The sequence below is a fragment of the Microchirus variegatus genome (genome assembly GCF_963457635.1).
Source record: "Microchirus variegatus genome assembly, chromosome: 18".
In the NCBI taxonomy this organism is placed as follows: Eukaryota; Metazoa; Chordata; class Actinopteri; order Pleuronectiformes; family Soleidae; genus Microchirus; species Microchirus variegatus.
Window position 1 is genome coordinate 5,075,228 of NC_139819.1, and position 20,715 is coordinate 5,095,942.

General features: G+C 36.4%; 3 protein-coding genes across 3 annotated transcripts; 1 reads left to right on the forward strand and 2 right to left on the reverse strand.

Annotated features, from left to right (window-relative positions):
* Positions 1 to 8,421: 8,421 nt before the first annotated feature.
* Positions 8,422 to 12,892, reverse strand: dimt1l (DIM1 dimethyladenosine transferase 1-like). Its single transcript, XM_083905409.1, has 12 exons — positions 12,719 to 12,892; positions 11,907 to 11,980; positions 11,531 to 11,617; positions 10,796 to 10,857; positions 10,585 to 10,678; positions 10,451 to 10,500; positions 10,250 to 10,373; positions 10,043 to 10,135; positions 9,893 to 9,957; positions 9,744 to 9,807; positions 9,181 to 9,287; positions 8,422 to 8,699 (listed from the first exon to the last, which is right to left on the reverse strand). The coding sequence occupies exons 1-12, from the start codon at positions 12,774 to 12,776 to the stop codon at positions 8,657 to 8,659; spliced, it is 921 nt and encodes a 306-aa protein (XP_083761535.1). The 5' UTR covers positions 12,777 to 12,892; the 3' UTR covers positions 8,422 to 8,656.
* A 643-nt stretch (positions 12,893 to 13,535) lies between these two features.
* Positions 13,536 to 15,051, reverse strand: cenph (centromere protein H). The gene is made up of 9 exons (XM_083905431.1): positions 14,952 to 15,051; positions 14,813 to 14,868; positions 14,674 to 14,719; positions 14,512 to 14,580; positions 14,352 to 14,408; positions 14,165 to 14,228; positions 13,969 to 14,020; positions 13,729 to 13,889; positions 13,536 to 13,638 (listed from the first exon to the last, which is right to left on the reverse strand). Exons 1-9 carry the CDS (start codon positions 15,017 to 15,019, stop codon positions 13,546 to 13,548), a joined length of 666 nt encoding a protein of 221 aa, XP_083761557.1. The 5' UTR covers positions 15,020 to 15,051; the 3' UTR covers positions 13,536 to 13,545.
* A 792-nt stretch (positions 15,052 to 15,843) lies between these two features.
* Positions 15,844 to 19,964, forward strand: LOC310940189 (betaine--homocysteine S-methyltransferase 1-like; the record flags this gene model as incomplete). Its single annotated transcript, XM_083905120.1, has 8 exons — positions 15,844 to 15,864; positions 16,329 to 16,461; positions 17,324 to 17,436; positions 17,529 to 17,720; positions 17,800 to 17,947; positions 18,021 to 18,203; positions 19,558 to 19,786; positions 19,871 to 19,964. 8 exons carry the CDS (start codon positions 15,844 to 15,846, stop codon positions 19,962 to 19,964), a joined length of 1,113 nt encoding a protein of 370 aa, XP_083761246.1.
* Between the last annotated feature and the right edge of the window lie 751 nt (positions 19,965 to 20,715).

Genomic DNA, 20,715 nt, shown 5'->3' on the forward strand with positions numbered 1-20,715 from the left:
GACCAAATTTTTTTTCTCCAAAAATGGTCACATTTTGGAGACATATTATAGTATAAGGTACTACATAGTATAGTGTGACGTTTTTGTCAAGTTTAGGACCAAAAAAACGTTTTTCAAACAAATGGTCAGATTTTGGACGACATAGTATAGTATGTCGTTTTTGTCCAATTTTGGACCAAATTTTTTTTCTCCAAAAATGGTCACATTTTGGAGACATAGTATAGTATGAAGTACTACATAGTATAGTGTGACGTTTTTGTCAAGTTTAGGACCAAAAAAACGTTTTTCAAAAAAATGGTCAGATTTTGGACGACATAGTATAGTATGTCGTTTTTGTCCAATTTTGGACCAAATTTTTTTTCTCTAAAAATGGTCACATTTTGGAGACATAGTATAGTATAACGTACTACATAGTATAGTGTGACGATTTTGTCAAGTTTAGGACCAAAAAAAGTTTTACAAAAAAATGGTCAGTTTTTGGACGACATAGTATAGTATGTCGTTTTTGTCCAATTTTGGACCAAATTTTTTTTCTCCAAAAATGGTCACATTTTGGAGACATAGTATAGTATAAGGTACTACATAGTATAGTGTGACGTTTTTGTCAAGTTTAGGACCAAAAAAACGTTTTTCTAAAAAATGGTCAGATTTTGGACGACATAGTATAGTATGTCGTTTTTGTCCAATTTTGGACCAATTTCTTTTTTTCCAAAAATGGTCAGATTTTGGACGACATAGTATAGTATGTCGTTTTTGTCCAATTTTGGACCAAATTTTTTTTCTCTAAAAATGGTCACATTTTGGAGACATAGTATAGTATAACGTACTACATAGTATAGTGTGACGTTTTTGTCAAGTTTAGGACCAAAAAAACGTTTTTCAAAAAAATGGTCAGATTTTGGACGACATAGTATAGTATGTCGTTTTTGTCCAATTTTGGACCAAATTTTTTCTCTCTAAAAATGGTCACATTTTGGAGACATAGTATAGTATAGGGTACTACATAGTATAGTGTGACGTTTTTGTCAAGTTTAGGACCAAAAAAACGTTTTTCAAAAAAATGGTCAGATTTTGGACGACATAGTATAGTATGTCGTTTTTGTCCAATTTTGGACCAAATTTTTTTTCTCTAAAAATGGTCACATTTTGGAGACATAGTATAGTATAACGTACTACATAGTATAGTGTGACGTTTTTGTCAAGTTTAGGACCAAAAAAACGTTTTTCAAAAAAATGGTCAGATTTTGGACGACATAGTATAGTATGTCGTTTTTGTCCAATTTTGGACCAAATTTTTTTTCTCTAAAAATGGTCACATTTTGGAGACATAGTATAGTATAGGGTACTACATAGTATAGTGTGACGTTTTTGTCAAGTTTAGGACCAAAAAAACGTTTTTCAAAAAAATGGTCAGATTTTGGACGACATAGTATAGTATGTCGTTTTTGTCCAATTTTGGACCAAATTTTTTTTCTCTAAAAATGGTCACATTTTGGAGACATAGTATAGTATAACGTACTACATAGTATAGTGTGACGTTTTTGTCAAGTTTAGGACCAAAAAAACGTTTTTCAAAAAAATGGTCAGATTTTGGACGACATAGTATAGTATGTCGTTTTTGTCCAATTTTGGACCAAATTTTTTTTCTCTAAAAATGGTCACATTTTGGAGACATAGTATAGTATAAGGTACTACATAGTATAGTGTGACGTTTTTGTCACGTTTAGGACCAAAAAAACGTTTTTCAAAAAAATATGTGGACGACATATGAGGACGTATGTCGTTTTTGTCCAATTTTGGACCAAATTTTTTTTCTCTAAAAATGGTCACATTTTGGAGACATAGTATAGTATAAGGTACTACATAGTATAGTGTGACGTTTTTGTCACGTTTAGGACCAAAAAAACGTTTTTCAAAAAAATGGTCAGATTTTGGACGACATAGTATAGTATGTCGTTTTTGTCCAATTTTGGACCAAATCTTTTTTTCTCCAAAAATGGTCACATTTTGGAGACATTGTATAGTATAAGGTACTACATAGTATAGTGTGACGTTTTTGTCAAGATAAGGACCAAAAAAACGTTTTTCAAAAAAATTGTCAGATTTTGGACGACATAGTATAGTATGTCGTTTTTGTCCAATTTTGGACCAAATTTTTTTTCTCTAAAAATGGTCACATTTTGGAGACATAGTATAGTATAACGTACTACATAGTATAGTGTGACGTTTTTGTCAAGTTTAGGACCAAAAAAACGTTTTTCAAAAAATGGTCAGATTTTGGACGACATAGTATAGTATGTCGTTTTTGTCCAATTTTGGACCAAATTTTTTTTCTCTAAAAATGGTCACATTTTGGAGACATAGTATAGTATAACGTACTACATAGTATAGTGTGACGATTTTGTCAAGTTTAGGACCAAAAAAAGTTTTTCAAAAAAATGGTCAGTTTTTGGACGACATAGTATAGTATGTCGTTTTTGTCCAATTTTGGACCAAAATTTTTTTTCTCCAAAAAAGGTCACATTTTGGAGACATAGTATAGTATGAAGTACTACATAGTATAGTGTGACGTTTTTGTAAAGTTTAGGACCAAAAAAACGTTTTTCAAAAAAATGGTCAGATTTTGGACGACATAGTATAGTATGTCGTTTTTGTCCAATTTTGGACCAAATTTTTTTCCTCCAAAAATGGTCACATTTTGGAGACATAGTATAGTATAGGATACATCATAGTATAGTGTGACGTTTTTGTCAAGTTTAGGACCAAAAAAACGTTTTTCAAAAAAATGGTCAGATTTTGGACGACATAGTATAGTATGTTGTTTTTGTCCAATTTTGGACCAAATTTTTTTTCTCTAAAAATGGTCACATTTTGGAGACATAGTATAGTATAAGGTACTACATAGTATAGTGTGACGTTTTTGTCAAGTTTAGGACCAAAAAAACGTTTTTCAAAAAAATGGTCAGATTTTGGACGACATAGTATAGTATGTCGTTTTTGTCCAATTTTGGACCAAATCTTTTTTCTCCAAAAATGGTCACATTTTGGAGACATAGTATAGTATAACGTACTACATAGTATAGTGTGACGTTTTTGTCAAGTTTAGGACCAAAAAAAAATGGTCAGATTTTGGACGACATAGTAAAGTACGTCGTTTTTGTCCAATTTTGGACCAAATTTTTTTTCTCCGAAAATGGTCACATTTTGGACGACATAGTATAGTATGAAGTACTACATAGTATAGTGTGACGTTTTTGTAAAGTTTAGGACCAAAAAAACGTTTTTCAAAAAAATGGTCAGATTTTGGACGACATCGTATATGTCGTTTTTGTCCAATTTTGGACCAAATTTTCTTCCTCCAAAAATGGTCACATTTTGGAGACATAGTATAGTATAGGATACATCATAGTATAGTGTGACGTTTTTGTCAAGTTTAGGACCAAAAAAACGTTTTTCAAAAAAATGGTCAGATTTTGGACGACATAGTATAGTATGTTGTTTTTGTCCAATTTTGGACCAAATTTTTTTTCTCTAAAAATGGTCACATTTTGGAGACATAGTATAGTATAAGGTACTACATAGTATAGTGTGACGTTTTTGTCAAGTTTAGGACCAAAAAAACGTTTTTCAAAAAAATGGTCAGATTTTGGACGACATAGTATCGTATGTCGTTTTTGTCCAATTTTGGACCAAATCTTTTTTCTCCAAAAATGGTCACATTTTGGAGACATAGTATAGTATAACGTACTACATAGTATAGTGTGACGTTTTTGTCAAGTTTAGGACCAAAAAAAAATGGTCAGATTTTGGACGACATAGTAAAGTATGTCGTTTTTGTCCAATTTTGGACCAAATTCTTTTTTCTCCGAAAATGGTCACATTTTGGAAACATAGTATAGTATGAAGTACTACATAGTATAGTGTGACGTTTTTGTCAAGTTTAGGACCAAAAAAAGTTTTTCAAAAAAATGGTCAGATTTTGGACGACATAGTATAGTATGTCGTTTTTGTCCAATTTTGGACCACATTCTTTTTTCTCCAAAAATGGTCACATTTTGGAGACATAGTATAGTATAAGGTACTACATAGTATAGTGTGACGTTTTTGTCAAGTTTAGGACCAAAAAAACGTTTTTCAAAAAAATGGTCAGATTTTGGACGACATAGTATCGTATGTCGTTTTTGTCAAATTTTGGACCAAATTTTTTTTCTCTAAAAATGGTCACATTTTGGAGACATAGTATAGTATAACGTACTACATAGTATAGTGTGACGTTTTTGTCAAGTTTAGGACCAAAAAAACGTTTTTCAAAAAAATGGTCAGATTTTGGACGACATAGTATAGTATGTCGTTTTTGTCCAATTTTGGACCAAAGTTTTTTTTCTCTAAAAATGGTCACATTTTGGAGACATAGTATAGTATAAGGTACTACATAGTATAGTGTGACGTTTTTGTCAAGTTTAGGACCAAAAAGACGTTTTTCAAAAAAATGGTCAGATTTTGGACGACATAGTATAGTAAGACTGTTTGATCTACTGACTTCCAGCAGCTTGTATAGCTTAGTGGTTTAGTTGACGGATTTTGATGTGAACAGCTGGGGTTCAAGTCCCGGTAAAGGCAGGTTTCCAACACTGTGGGCAAGGGCCTCAATATAATAAAGTGTAAGCTTAATGCCACGTAATAATGAAATGTTGGACCTCAAAATTGGGACCACAGTATGACGTTTTTGGACGACTATGATGTTTTTGACCAACTTTGGATGACATAGTATAGTATGACGTTTTTGTCCAATTTTGGACCAAATTTCTTTTCTCTAAAAATGGTCACACTTTGGAGACATATTATAGTATAAGGTACTACATAGTATAGTGTGACGTTTTTGTCAAGTTTAGGACCAAAAAAACGTTTTTCAAAAAAATGGTCAGATTTTGGACGACATAGTATAGTATGATGTTTTTGTCAAATTTTGGACCAAATTAATTTTTTTCAAAAAATGGTCACATTTTGGAGACATAGTATAGTATAAGGTACTACATAGTATAGTGTGACGTTTTTGTCAAGTTTAGGACCAAAAAAACGTTTTTCAAAAAAATTGTCAGATTTTGGACGACATAGTATAGTATGTCGTTTTTGTCCAATTTTGGACCAAATTTTTTTTCTCAAAAAATGGTCACATTTTGGAGACATAGTATAGTATGACGTACTACATAGTATAGTGTGACGTTTTTGTCAAGTTTAGGGCCAAAATAAGTTTTTCAAAAAAATGGTCAGATTTTGGACGACACAGTATAGTATGACGTTTTTGGCCAATTTTGGACCAAATTTTTTTTCTCTAAAAATGGTCACATTTTGGAGACATAGTATAGTATAAGGTACTACATAGTATAGTGTGACGTTTTTGTCAAGTTTAGGACCAAAAAAACGTTTTTCAAAAAAATGGTCAGATTTTGGACGACATAGTATATAGTATGTCGTTTATGTCCAATTTTGCACCAAATTTTTTTTCTCCAAAAATGGTCACATTTTGGAGACATAGTATAGTATAACATACTACATAGTATAGTGTGACGTTTGTGTCAAGTTTAGGACCAACAAAACGTTTTTCAAAAAAATGGTCAGATTTTGGACGACAGTATAGTATGTCGTTTTTGTCCAATTTTGGACCAAATTTTTTTTCTCCAAAAATGGTCACATTTTGGAGACATAGTATAGTATGAAGTACTACATAGTATAGTGTGACGTTTTTGTCAAGTTTAGGACCAAAAAAACGTTTTTCAAAAAAATGGTCAGATTTTGGACGACACAGTATAGTATGACGTTTTTGTCCAATTTTGGACCAAATTTTTTTTCTCTAAAAATGGTCACATTTTGGAGACATAGTATAGTATAAGGTACTACATAGTATAGTGTGATGTTTTTGTCAAGTTTAGGACCAAAAAAACGTTTTTCATAAAAATGGTCAGATTTTGGACGACATAGTATAGTATGTCGTTTTTGTCCAATTTTGGACCAAATTTTTTTTCTCTAAAAATGATTTTGGACGACATAGTATAGTATGTCGTTTTTGTCCAATTTTGGACCAAATTTTTTTTCTCTAAAAATGGTCACATTTTGGAGACATAGTATAGTATAAGGTACTACATAGTATAGTGTGACGTTTTTGTCAAGTTTAGGACCAAAAAAACGTTTTTCAAAAAAATGGTCAGATTTTGGACGACATAGTATAGTATGTCGTTTTTGTCCAATTTTGGACCAAATGTTTTTTTCTCTAAAAATGGTCACATTTTGGAGACATAGTATAGTATAACGTACTACATAGTATAGTGTGACGTTTTTGTCAAGTTTAGGACCAAAAAAAGTTTTTCAAAAAAATGTTCAGATTTTGGACGACATAGTATAGTATGTCGTTTTGTCAAATTTTGGACCATTTTTTTTTTTTTTTAAATGGTCACATTATGGACGACATAGTATAGTAGGACGTACTACATAGTATAGTATTACGTTTTTGTCATGTTTTGGACCAAAAAAACGTTTTTCAAAAAAATTGTCAGATTTTGGACAACATAGTATAGATTGTCGTTTTTGTCAAATTTTGGACCATTTTTTTATTTCAAAAAATGGTCACATTATGGACGACATAGTATAGTAGGACGTACTACATAGTATAGTATTACGTTTTTGTCATGTTTTGGACCAAAACAACGTTTTTCAAAAAAAAATTCAGATTTTGGACGACATAGTATAGTATGTCGTTTTTGTCAAATTTTGGACCTTTTTCTTTTTTTTCAAAAAATGGTCCCATTATGGACGACATAGTATAGTAGGACGTACTTCATAGTATAGTATTACGTTTTGTCATGTTTTGGACCAAAAAAACGTTTTTCAAAAAATTGTCAGATTATGTACGACATAGTATAGTAGGACGTACTACATAGTATAGTATTACGTTTTTGTCATGTTTTGGACCAAAAAAAGTTTTTTTAAAAAATGGTCAGATTTTGGACAACATAGTATAGTATGTCGTTTTTTTCAAATCTTGGACCATTTTTTTTTTTTTCAAAAAATGGTCACATTATGGACGACATAGTATAGTAGGACGTACTACATAGTATAGTATTACGTTTTTGTCATGTTTTGGACCAAAAAAACGTTTTTCAAAAAAATGGTCAGATTTTGGACGACATAGTATAGTATGTCGTTTTTGTCAAATTTTGGACCATTTTTTTATTTCAAAAAATGGTCACATTATGGACCACATAGTATAGTAGGACGTACTTCATAGTATAGTATTACGTTTTGTCATGTTTTGGACCAAACATTTTTTTCAAAAAAATTGTCAGATTTTGGACGACATAGTATAGTATGTCGTTTTTGTCAAATTCTGGACCATTTTTTGAAATAAAAAAATGGTCACATTGTGGACCACATAGTATAGTAGGACGTACTTCATAGTATAGTATTACGTTTTGTCATGTTTTGGACCAAAAAAACGTTTTTCAAAAAATGTTCAGATTTTGGACGACAGTATAGTATGTCGTTTTTGTCAAATCTTGGACCATTTTTTTATTTCAAAAAATGGTCACATTATGGACCACATAGTATAGTAGGACGTACTTCATAGTATAGTATTACGTTTTGTCATGTTTTGGACCAAAAAACGTTTTTCAAAAAATGTTCAGATTTTGGACGACATAGTATAGTATGATGTTTTTGTCAAATCTTGGACCATTTTTTTTTTTCAAAAAATTGTCACATTATGGACCACATAGTATAGTAGGACGTACTACATAGTATAGTATTACGTTTTTGTCATGTTTTGGACCAAAAAAAGTTTTTGAAAAAAATGGTCAGATTTTGGACGACATAGTATAGTATGTCGTTTTTGTCAAATTTTGGACCATTTTTTTTTTCAAAAAATGGTCACATTATGGACCACATAGTATAGTAGGACGTACTTCATAGTATAGTATTACGTTTTGTCATGTTTTGGACCAAAAACACGTTTTTCCCAAAAAAAATTCGATTTTGGACGACATAGTATAGTATGTCGTTTTTGTCAAATTTTGGACCATTTTTTTTTTTCAAAAAATGGTCACATTATGGAACGACATAGTATAGTAGGACGTACTACATAGTATAGTATTACGTTTTTGTCATGTTTTGGACCAAAAAAACGTTTTTCAAAAAAATGGTCAGATTTTGGACGACATAGTATAGGATGTCGTTTTTGTCAAATTTTGGACCAACGTTTTTTTCAAAAAAATTGTCACATTTTGGACGACATAGTATAGTATGATTACATACACATAATAAACAGCAACCAAAGAAGCCTGTGGATAATGGGTTTATTTTAAAGATACTACACACACATATGTTAAAAGTTCAGTTGTTAAATAGATTTTTGAGACTCTATTACAGGTTACTTTCAATAAATGACAAATTCAGGCTCACTCACTCACAGTCCATGGTTGCCCAGTGACACTCCATGTTTACGCACACTCAATATGAGTTCTTTAAATGTGTCCTCCACATTTACTTCTCGTGTTTCACGTGCAGTGGAGGATTCAGTTCCTCCAAGCAAATCTTGAAAAGCAGAAATACGAGTCAGTCTCTTTAACTCCACCACGTCCTCACAAAGCTCAGTCCCCTCAGTCGTTTATGAGAAGTGGATTCCTGCAGAGTTGAACGCGTGCAAAAGCCTGAAGATGAAGAAAATAGAGGCATGTCAAATCAATCATCCATTTTACACCAATGTAGTATCTGTTCTGCATGAGCCGAGCGTGTGAGAGAGAGAGAGGACAGAAGTGGCTCTTTTCCACTCAACGGTTCCAGCTCGGCTCGGCTCTACACAATTTGGCATGGCTTTCCATTACTATCGTACCTCTTCAACGTAGGCATCCAAAAAGTCATACATTAGTATGTCGTCCAAATTTTGACAAAACATTATATAAAAAAATGTGTCCAAATTTTGACAAAAAAAGTTGTACATTAGTAGGTCGTCCAAATTTTGACCCAAAAAAAATTGATAACTATTTTCTGTCCAAATTGTGACAAAAAAAGTCATACATTATCCAAATTTTGACAAAATTAAAAATCTCAGTTTTTGAGACAAGACACCTGTGAAATGTAATACACTATTTTAAATATGGTCATGTTGTCTGATGCCGACATTAAACTTACACCATGAAGTCGTCGATGTCCATGGTCCTCGCTCTTTTCTCGCTGAACTCCACCTCCTGCAACACGCTCTCGATCTTCTTGGTGATGCTGAAGTCTGCTGGCACTTCCTGTTTGTGTCAAACACAAGAGTTTCAATATGAAAAAAATATTATATAAATATATATAAAATAACGTTTGTAAAAAAAAGTTTTTTGAAAAAACTTTCGTAAAAAAAAGTTTTTTGAAAAAAACTTTCGTAAAAAAAACTTTCATAAAAAAAACTTTTTTGAAAAAAACTTTCGTAAAATTTTTTGGGGGAAAAAGCTTTTAGAAAAAAACACATTGAAAAAAAACTTTGAAAAAAAACTTTTAGAAAAAAACTAGAAAGAGATTAAAAATTTGGAAAAAAAATATATGAAAAAATACAACTTTTTGAAATAATACAACTTGTTAAAATATAAAATATTTTTTGTAACTACAAAAAAAATTTTGTTAAAAAACTTTTTTTGGATGAAAAAAAACTTAATGAAAAAGTTTTGGGAGAGTCTGCAAACCCTACAAAAATGAGAGAAATATTGCCTCACCACATTGTGAAGAGAGCAGTGGATTCTGTAGTTCTTTTCCAGCAGCTGTTCCACTGCATTCGACCTGGAATTCACACACAGCAGCATTTTATCACCGACTCTTTTCAGACTCGAGTGAGGAAACATCTCTGCAGCAGACACATACTCACTTAAAAGCAGCGTTGAGGGTTTTGTTTTTCCTTACGAACGCTATTCTCACCAGGCCGTCCCACTCCTTTACAACAAAAACATATTTAAGCAGGACTAAAAAAAAAATTCCTCTGCTGTTCTGAGCGACGACATCCGACAATCAAATGTACCTGGAAGTTTATTGGAGGTGGAGGATTCTTTGGTTCTATCCTCACGACGCTGGACTCCACTTTTGGAGGAGGACGGAAATTATTCTTTCCCACCTGAAAAAAAAAGACAGAAACATCACACACAATTAACTTGGTATAATACGTATGAGAACTACTGCAATGATACGTTTTAAAGACAATATCGATACAGATATCGTGCACACCAACCTTCATGAGGTGGTCCACACGGGCCAGTAGTTGTGTGTTGATGGACAGTCTGCAGAACAGCTTCTCTCCGGGTTTGGCGACCAGACGCATGGCGAACTCTCTCTGGAACATCAGCACGGCACACCTGAATAAAAAGAAAGATGCTGATTAAATCAATATGGACGTGGGAATTAGAAAGCACGTTTGAAGTGTTTTACGTACCTGAAGAAGGGCCGATGCAGCAGGAGCTTGAAGACAAACGGTGATGAAATCTGCACGAGACACGTAATAAAAGTATCAGTGAATGTGATACGATCGGCTGTGAGCAGCAGTGTCGAGGAAAGCGTGTCGTTTACCTGGTAAGGTAAATTAGCCACACAGACGTCAAAGAACGGAAGGTCCGTTTTTAACACGTCTCCGACTAATATCTGAAGTTTGGCCTGCATGGGTCTGGGGGGGGGGGAACAATGACATTTAATTTCATCACATTTGTGACATCAGTATTTCAGATACTTGGTTTGGAAGGTTTGGTTTCACTGTGTTGTTGTTGTTGTTGTCCTCACTCACGTGCACTGCACTCTTTTCTGAAGTTCGGCCACCAGTCTGCAGTCCAACTCACAGGCCACCACCTGTAAAAACAGCAGTTAACTTCTGTCTCTTCAAGCCTCTAATGATTAAAGGTGCATTATGTAATAAATCTAAAGCAACTGGCCATAAAATCCTCCTAATATGTCACAGAGACTCAGGAATAATGTTCATATAACAAACTGAACTCACCAACAACAACAGTACAGACAAAATATTTGCATTAAAAAAATGTTTTGCAGACTGCAAATCATGTTTATGTTTTGAAATCATGTTTTGGCATGTGGCGCCACCTACCGCCATCTACCAATCATTGCAGTCAGTAGAGTCTCAGCTACCGAGCAATCACGGGTTGCCAGTTACGTCAGAAAACGAAACCTAAAAGACCTCTGTATTTTTGAATTTGAAAGTAGTAACTGTTTTTGGCCACATTCTTACATATGGCACCTTTAAGTCACTATGTGAAAAGATAAATCCTGACTTGGTACGTCTTGATCTTTAGGCTGAAATAATATTATTAGATCACGTGTAAATTACTAAAAAGACTGGGAGCAGAAAACTGAAATAGCGTTTGGCAATAATAGGAAAACTGTTGAAAAGCACCAAACAAGCATTGATTAAAAATATTAAAAGCAAATTAACAACGATGAAAAAAACAACAGAACAACCTAAGAACCCTGAGAATAAAGGGGCAAGAAAACTCTTTGACCGTCTCACCTTCTTGGCTTTCTCCAGCAGCTTCACCGTCATGTTACCAGTACCAGGTCCAACCTCCAGAACCACATCTGTCGGCCTCAGAGCAGCCTGAAACACACACACACACACGTTTCTCTGTGATTGTCCGTAAACAGGCCTCTGTGAGTGAGAAATGATGCATGTGCGTCGTGGATGGGCATGAATATTCGATTATAAAAACAACTTCGCACTGATCTGAAAAAATCTTTCTGCATGTGTCTGAAGAAGTTATCACATTTACGAGTTTCCTTGAATGCATCTCATGAGCTGTTTCCTCTTTGCTTAACATGCTGTGAACACTGCATTAATCATCGCTAATGTGTACATTAACGACTCAGTGACAGTGTGAAATGCCAACCTTTTCAATGATACTGTTGACGACCAGAGGATTCTTCAGGATGTGCTGACCGATGCCGGTGTTGAACATGACGCCTGCAACACACACAAGACACTCTGAGACTGTGTACAACATTCCTTTTTTACAATCTTTATTTATTTAACGATAATATAATGCAAAATACTTTTTATTTGCATTAAGCAATATTGTATGAATCTCAATTGATTATCCCCCAAAACATAAGATTTAACGTTACACATCACAACCCTCATATAAAAATGATAGTAATAATAATGTCTATTTCAGTAATGTATAAATAAAGTTGTTATCGATAATTTGATAAATCTGTAACTAAATCAATTGTTAACTCTTCTTAATCGATTCATTGGTTTTAAAGTTTATTTCGAATACTTAAAACAATACTTTCAGCTTCTTAAATGTGAATATTTTCAAAGAATCAAAAAAGTTTCAGCTTTTCTTTAATATATTGTATTTAAATGTTTTGAGATGTTAACAGATCAGTGAAGCTGCTCCCTGTTCCTGTATAATGTCAATGTACTTTTTGTACGTTTTCAATAAAGATTTAAAGGTCTTGAATTCAGGTTTTTTCTAAATGTTTTGTAAAATGTGCTTCGTTAAATCATCAAAAAAAAACGTGACAATGAAAACGTCAGCTCTCATTTAAACATGCGGTTCGACAGCAACATTGTTTAGTGAAGTTTTCTGTCGACACGGTGATAAACTTTGTCTTAAGTCCATAATAGCTTCCCTGCGTGACAGCAGCTGAGCGTGTTGTTAGCTGTCATGCTAATGCTAACGCCGTAGCGACATACCTTGGCTCCTGACCTCCTGGTGCTGCCTGCTCTTCTTCTCCGCCTTCACCTTCGGCATTTTTACTCCGCTGTGTATTCCGGTGATTATAACGTCCAGAAACTCACGTTAGACGCGAATTTATTCCAAATCCAGTCGCCTAAGCTCCGAAAACCAAAACACGTGTAAACCCTACTTTCTTCTTCGCTGACAGAACGATAGGACATTTCGCTTACCGTTCCACTTCGCCCCCTAGCGGCAGCAGAACATAGACTTACATACTCGAGAGCAACTCCTGGTGGGCCATGCGGGTACTACAGGTTGGTCGTTTGAGGAATTGTATTTTGTTGTTAGTAAATGAGTTTCAAATAGTGTCAACGTTTTTATTACTAATTTGATAAAACAACACATATGCAATTCCCCATGTTTATATGGACACATTATTACTTTTATGAATTTCCATATTTGACCTAGTTTCTGTTAATTTGGTTGTGCTTGTTTTAGTGGATTTAATCTTAATATATATTCTCTTTATTATTATTTGATTACCATGTTTATATATATTTGTGTTCTTATTTTATGTCTTTTGAGCTTGGCATTTATGTGTGCAATATAAATTGTGGTAAAGTAAAGTAAATGTGTTTTGCATCCTGGAGTAAAATGTGTAAATGTTATGTTCTGCATTTTAATTATTGAAGGAATGACAGAATTGAATATTAAAAAAATATTGTTTGTGCTTGTAGATATTGCACAGTCACCAAAATTGTTAATTAAAAACGAATTATTGCAAAGTTGGGTTTAGATTTTATTTAAAACAGTTTAAAAAAACAGGAACATAAATATGAGTGAATTAGTCCGACACAGGATACTCTTCCAGTGTCATGACGAGATCTCGAAGATTGGGATCATCCAGCCAGTGGACTTTACAGGCCAAGAGGATTCCCTGAGCAGAAACACACCGACACACCACATTAACTACAAATTCAGATCCTGTACTGACATTAAACTGTATATTTAAAGTAGTATAAATTACCCTGAGGACGTTCTGCGTCATGATGGTCATCTTTTTATATTTCTCCAGGTTGGCCTGACCTTTCTCCAGCACTGCTTTGTACTTCTCTGTGTCTGGATGCTCTTTCTTAGACATCAACTCCTCGATCTCTTTCATTTTTTCATGCGTGAGACGTTTCATCTCTAAAAACACAAAAACAGACAATATAAGAATGACATTCTTAGAAATCATTTGTGAATTAAACTGTGCCACAGAACATACCAAGTCTCTTCTTCTGTACATCTGTGATTTCGTTTTGAAGATCTCTCGACTCCTGTTCAAAAAAAACAAAAGGGATTAACTCTCTCTTGCCATGTCAGTCATATTAAAAAATGTTTTACCTAAGCATACCATAAAAATACTTTACACACAGGAGAGCAAAGAGTCAGCAACTCAGAGAAACAACGAGGCGGCTTACTTTCTGAATTTGTTTGATATGTGCACACATGCCCATGCAGCGATCGCTCACAGCTTTCAGTGCGCTAAAAGAAGAGAAATGTGCAAAACTGTCTATTAATTTGGTCCATAAAATGTCAGAAAATGTTAACAATTAATTGATTATTTGAAGATTCGTTGCAGCCATACTGTGTAGGGAGTCTACTTACTCGGCCTCTGCATCATTTTGTTTCAGCTTTTCTCCAATGGCATGCCACATCTGCATTCTGAAGGACACCAGTCGAATCATAAACAATACTGTATATGATCAGTTATAAAGAGAAATCCAGCCTCTATCACAGGTACTAGTTTGTTTATTAATCTGTTTACCTGTGCAGTGCCAGTGTGCTGTTAAAATGATTGGTCCTGACTCCTTCGAGCTCACTGACATAATCTGGTCTGGAAAGAAAGATGAAAAACATCAATAAGCAGACTAAATTCTGCACATAACTTAGTCTTGCACTTCAATCTAGATCTGCATCAAACACTCACAACTCTCTCTCCGCTTCAGATGTGCTGCATGACCTCTTATTCTTTCCTGTCAGCACAGGAAATGTGATTTAAATGCTCAGATTGTGTGAAACACATTTGATGCAAAGTGAAGAAAAACAAAGAACGCAGAGTTGTATACCTGCATTGAGCTGCACGGCCATCTCAAAGCACTGGTTGGACATCTGCTGCTTTATTCTGCCAAGAAAGCAAAGCATTCTGATTCTATGACAGTGGTTCTCAAACATGTTTATATTATTATTATTATGTGTAAGAGTAACCTCAGCATGTCCACAGGTGACATATCCTTCTGTCCACCAGAGCCATCAGGAACAGGATCAGCCTCCATGGTGTGTGTGTGTGTGTGTGTGTGTTCGAGGTTCTCCAATCCCCACGCTGTCAGAACAAAGAACAATGAAGGTGCCCAGAGGGACCTTCACAAGAGAAAGTCTTGATTAAGTATTGTTCTCCTGAAGGTGCCTGTGAATTAATACAGAGTTTTTAGTGTCCAAACAGGAAGAATAATAACTGTGGGGAACTTTATTTTAAGAGAAACAACAGTAGCTGTGGGATGAGACAATGGAAGAAACTGTTAAAATAGTATAAACTCTGATAACATAATACAAAATACGATGATTCGTCCTAAAATAAATATGCAATTCAACAACAGCACTCGTCCAGTTTTGTCACCCAATATATATGGAGTTTGTGTCGAGTTAACAGGATAGTAACTTCACTTTATAATACAAAACACGTTTATATATATTATATAGCGCCACATAGACATGAGTAAAAGAAACTCCTCATACGAACATAAGAAATAAGCTAACACAGAGTCTTACCTTGCCGGTTTCGTTTAACGTGGTCTCTAATTCCGAACGATTTATTTAAGGATAAATGATAAAGTAATCCTTCATAATAATGTTGTCGAAAGCTTTTAAACGGCTAATATATGAACAGTTTTGCTCTCTGTCTCTTGGACGCTGGTTTTGTTTACATCAGTTCGTTTGAGAAGGAGGAAACCCCGCCAGGAAGTGACGTCACTACCCGAACGAGCCGCGGCCGCGCAGCAGCTCCCCCTGCTGGTGCGGAGTTAGAAGTGTCTGCATAAGTTCATAAAGTACAAGGGTAGATTGTCGCTGTCATAAATACAGGCGAGTCCAGTCGTGACGGATGGAAAACAAGAAGAGCAAGGTATGAGACTCTGCCATGATTATAACACTCTTTCTAGTGTTTATTATCAATGAATACATGAGACATTGCGTTAAAAACAGACTCTATAATTTATTGTTTAATTTATTAAAGTTTCTGCTTTTGCAATTTAAAAAAAATACAGTTTTTTAAATGCGTTTTAATTTTAAAACTGCCACTGTACTAAATAAATACAGGTATTAGTTTTCTCATGTTGGGAGACCTTACCTGGTTAAATAAAGTCCTGGTTAAAGTTAGTAGTAAGATGTGAGTTAATGTTTCATTAAAGCTGTAGTATGCCGGAGGGGAAAATAGTTGTTTGTCAAATTGCAACTCCAGTTTATAAAAAAAAAAAAAAAAATTTTGGTGTCACGATCATCTACCCTTTCTCTTGTGTGTGTGTGTGTGTGTGTGTGTGTGTGTGTGTGTGTGTGTGTGTGTGTGTGTGTGTGTGTGTGCGTACTCAGGGTATCTTGGAGCGGCTCAATGCTGGGGAGGTGGTCATCGGCGACGGCGGTTATGTGATGCAGCTGGAGCGCCGTGGCTACGTGAAGGCAGGACACTGGACGCCCGAGTCTGCCGTTGAACACCCTGAAGCAGGTGCATGTTATTTACATTTATCAACATATTGCATTAGACTGGCTACACACACTAGAGCTGTCACTCTATTTGAAAATGTGATATTATTTGTAAACTTGCGATGTGAAGTTAACAATTACTCAGTAAAAAGGCAGAACCAGGATCCAGCAGAGGGCGCACGTTTCCTAACATATCATATGACACTCAGTGCGTTTACGTGCTTGTTAAAAGTCCGATTCTAGTCGGACTAAGACAATGATTTGATTTTCTTAATGTCATGTAAACACGATAATCTGACTAAAATCGTGCTAGTCTTAGTCGGACTAACATACCTGGATAATGAGATTCATAGTCAGATTACTCCTGCATGGATACACTTAGTTGGACTGGAGTTGGACTTTCTGTGCATGCAACAAAGACTCAGAAGTCTAAGGAGATAACGTTTTTCTTCGGACAACACAGCAACCACTAGAGCCATGCTCCATGTTATTTGTCTCTCGCTGTTTAAAACTATGAGGTTCTACCGAGATTTGAACTCGGATCGCTGGATTCAAAGTCCAGAGTGCTAACCATTACACCATAGAACCATATGATTTATTGCCTCCCCTTTCAGGTAACAATCTGACTGCTCAGATTAGAACATTACAAAACATACACAACCACACTTACTTACAGACAGAGCGCGATCCGTCTCGCCTTTGGATTCGCTGTTTGTTTTTCTGTGACGTAAAGCTCGACAGGAAAACTGATTCAATGCGCGCTAGCTCATAGAGAGATACAGCGCCACCTACAGAGGTGGAGTCGATTGTCTCCTCTGCACGCATTTCATCTCTTTGCCTGTGTTTTTCGATGAAGTGCAGCCTTCTCTCTTCTCTACGCTCAGTGCGGCAGCTGCACAGGGAGTTCCTGAGAGCGGGAGCCAACGTCATTCAGACGTTCACCTTCTACTGCAGTGAGGATAAACTGGACATCAGCGGCAACGTCACAAACATCACTGTCGGTGAAAGAAAATCTTACTTTATTATCTCAGTCATGATTATCTCACCAGGACTCTGGTTTACAGTCCAGTCTTTTGCTTCTCGACTCAGGGAGCTCAGATCAACGAGGCGGCCTGTGACCTGGCCAGAGAAGTCGCCAATGAGGGCGACGCGCTGGTCGCCGGCTGCGTCTCCAAGACTCCCTGTTACGAGGAGAGTCGCAGCGAGGCCGAGGTGAAAGCCATCTTCAAGAAGCAAATGGACGACTTCCTCAAAAAGGACATTGACTTCTTGATCATAGAGGTATGAGCGTCGCTCCGCGGGTAATCGATGCGCTGCAGATGCAAAGCAAATTCCTCGTTCTCCTTCCCTTCCCCTGCAGTTTGTTGATCACGTGGAGGAGGCTGTGTGGGCAGTGGAGGTGCTGAAGACCAGCGGAAAACCAGTGGGCGCAACACTGTGCATCTCCCCTGACGGAGACGTGGTGGGAGTCCCGCCCGGAGAGTGCGCGGTCAGGCTGGTCAGAGCCGGTACGTTCCGACCTCCTGTGACAGCGTGGTTCGGATGTACAGTCTCCTCATGTGTTTCCTAACGTGTGTGCAGGAGCTGACATCGTCGGGATAAACTGCCACCTGGATCCGATGACTTGTGTCCGCACAGTGAAGCTGATGAAAGAGGGATTAGACAAAGCTGGTCTCAAAGCCCATCTCATGATCCAACCGCTGGGCTCCCACACGCCTGAATGCAACTTCGGCGGATACATGAGTCTGCCTGAGTTCCCCTTTGGTAAGCATGAATAAAGAAAATGTTAATGTTTCACTTTTTTTTTAGTTCTGAGCTACATACCCACAACAAACACGTCAGGGGAACATCTAAAAAACCCAAACTGGGCCTTCATCAAGACCTCCAAAAAGAGCAAACATCTGACAAAGAAGAGACAACTTTGTTCCGTAATTTTCGCTGGAGTCTCAGAGAAACTCGGTGAAACCAAACAACCAACTGCATAAATGCATGACACAGCACAGTAGAGCCAGCTCATCTGGACCGGACTCAGCTGTGTCCACCTACATCTTGAAGGACAATGGACACGCATTCACCGAGACACCAAATATCAGCCACCTACATCGCTGTCCTGAGCTCTCTTTTCCTGAAAAGGATCAACAGTCACACACAGAACAAGGGTGACCCTAACGACGCTCTGCCACACCTTGACTAACAATCTGAGTCGCCTACAGCTAACAGCAGAAACATGCTGTATATGTATAAGCTCACTATGATCTATCTAATAGAACTAAGGGCCAATTCCAATTCCTATCTTAACCCTCAAGCTCAACCCTTAATCTTAACTGTCCCTCAAAACCAAGTGTTGAGGGTTATTTTGTCACTTAGAAATGGGACACCCCTTAAATGCAGATACGTCTTCAGACTGTGGGGGGCAGAATAACGCGAAAGCTGCGTCCAGTCTGTCAACTCCAAAAAAGAAGAAGAAGAAGAACACATTTGCGTCATGATTATTTATTACGATCCGTTTGTCAGTCAAGTTATTAGGTTGTCAGTTAGTTATAAGATGATACTCATACAAATACCACAACCACGGACATATTCAGCTGACAGTTACCACACACCACGACTTATTGAAAAGTAAAAGATAGCAGCAAACGATCGCTTGTCCGCACCGGCCGGCTATTGACAAAAGATCGTAAAATAAAAAAAAAATGTAAGGCAACAATGACGTCAGTAATCCATAATATGGGCCTAAACTAAGATAATACAATGGTTTTCATCATTTTTATATCTCTATTAACAAAGAAAATGCTTAATTGGTAGCGTACTCGTTTCGCTGCTTTCGGTGCCATCTTTTTTCTGTCAAAACACGCAATGCATTCTGGGTAGCCCAAGAGTGGTCTCGGAAAATCTCAATATCGAGGACGATACACAACTTAAACTTGCCCCTCAACTTAATTTTTCTGTGAATCGGGACAGCACTTGCACTAGAGGGAGCGTGCATTTTTGAGATTGAGGGTTAAGCAAGGAATTGGAATTCACCCTAATAAACATGGAAGGTATTTGTGCTGCATCTTTTCAGATCTCTCTGATGTTTTCTCTCTCTCTCTCTCTCTCTCTCTCTCTCTCTCGTCAGCGCTGGAGTCCAGAGCAATGACCCGCTGGGACGTTCACAAATACACCAGAGAGGCGTACAACGCGGGGATCCGCTACATCGGCGGCTGCTGCGGCTTCGAGCCGTACCACATCAGAGCTATAGCCGAGGAGCTGGCGGCAGAGAGAGGGTTTCTCCCTCCAGCCTCAGACAAACATGGACAGTGGGGGGCTGGTCTGGAGCTGCACACCAAACCCTGGGTCAGAGCCAGGTGAGGCTGAGTAGGAACGCAGAGTAAATACATTTGAGTCTGAGACACCCTGCTTTAAACCCACTTATTTCCACTTTGTTTCAGGGCTCGCAAAGACTACTGGGAAAACCTCTTGCCCGCGACTGGACGTCCCAACTGTCCGTCCATGGCCGCGCCGGTCGACAATTATGGGAAGTAGCTTAAGCCAAAAAAATATTGACATCATCACTGTATGAATGGTTTTGGATCAGATTAAATAAATGATTTGTCTTCTTCCATCTTTGTATTGTACTTCATATACTTTTTATATAAACCTATGAGCAAAAGTACACACAATTAGTGTTTTTACTTTTTTTTAGAAGTGTACATAATCCAAGCTACGTAACGTTAACTTTTAACTGTTATTTCATGAGCAATCATTCTTTAGCGAACGTGACTGCTCGTGTTTGTTAAGAGTCCCTGAACGCGTCTGTAAAGTTGGAGCCTTTCGGAGAGTTTAGAGCACAAAGTAAGAATTGGACATTGGACGTATACGATTGTTTTTAGAAGGTTTACGATCATCGGTGTATTATTAACCTGGATTAGCGTTAAGGTCAATTCAGAGGACACCGGTGATAAAATAGCTGTTCATTACATAAACATACACACTTTTGACTTAGAGTCAGATCATAATCTGGTTTACCGCCATGTTTTGAAGACAAGGAATTTGCCCCATGTTTAAAAAATAATAATAATAATATATATATATATATATATGTATATATATATATATATATTGGATTCAGAGTCCAATGTATGATCTGCACACAGTATGAATGCACTGTGTGATACAGCAATTATTTATACATTAACGGAAACCATATATGCTTTATACATAATGCGTATATTTTAGCTAATATTGTCTGAGCCGATCGCAAGTTTTTAGTGAAAACGTGAAAAAAAAAAGTTCA

Bases quoted from the DNA above. Each gene is read 5' to 3' on its own strand.
- cenph (XM_083905431.1), bottom strand. From the start codon at position 15,019: ATGGAGGCTGATCCTGTTCCTGATGGCTCTGGTGGACAGAAGGATATG. The intron at 14,869-14,951 runs GTTACTCTTACA...CTTTCTTGGCAG, and splicing joins TCACCTGTGGACATGCTGAG to AATAAAGCAGCAGATGTCCA. The intron at 14,720-14,812 runs GTATACAACTCT...CTGTGCTGACAG, and splicing joins GGCCGTGCAGCTCAATGCAG to GAAAGAATAAGAGGTCATGC.
- dimt1l (XM_083905409.1), bottom strand. From the start codon at position 12,776: ATGCCGAAGGTGAAGGCGGAGAAGAAGAGCAGGCAGCACCAGGAGGTC. The intron at 9,958-10,042 runs GTACATTTGATT...TTTGTTGTAAAG, and splicing joins CACCTCCAATAAACTTCCAG to GAGTGGGACGGCCTGGTGAG. The intron at 9,808-9,892 runs GTGAGTATGTGT...TGTGAATTCCAG, and splicing joins ACCCTCAACGCTGCTTTTAA to GTCGAATGCAGTGGAACAGC.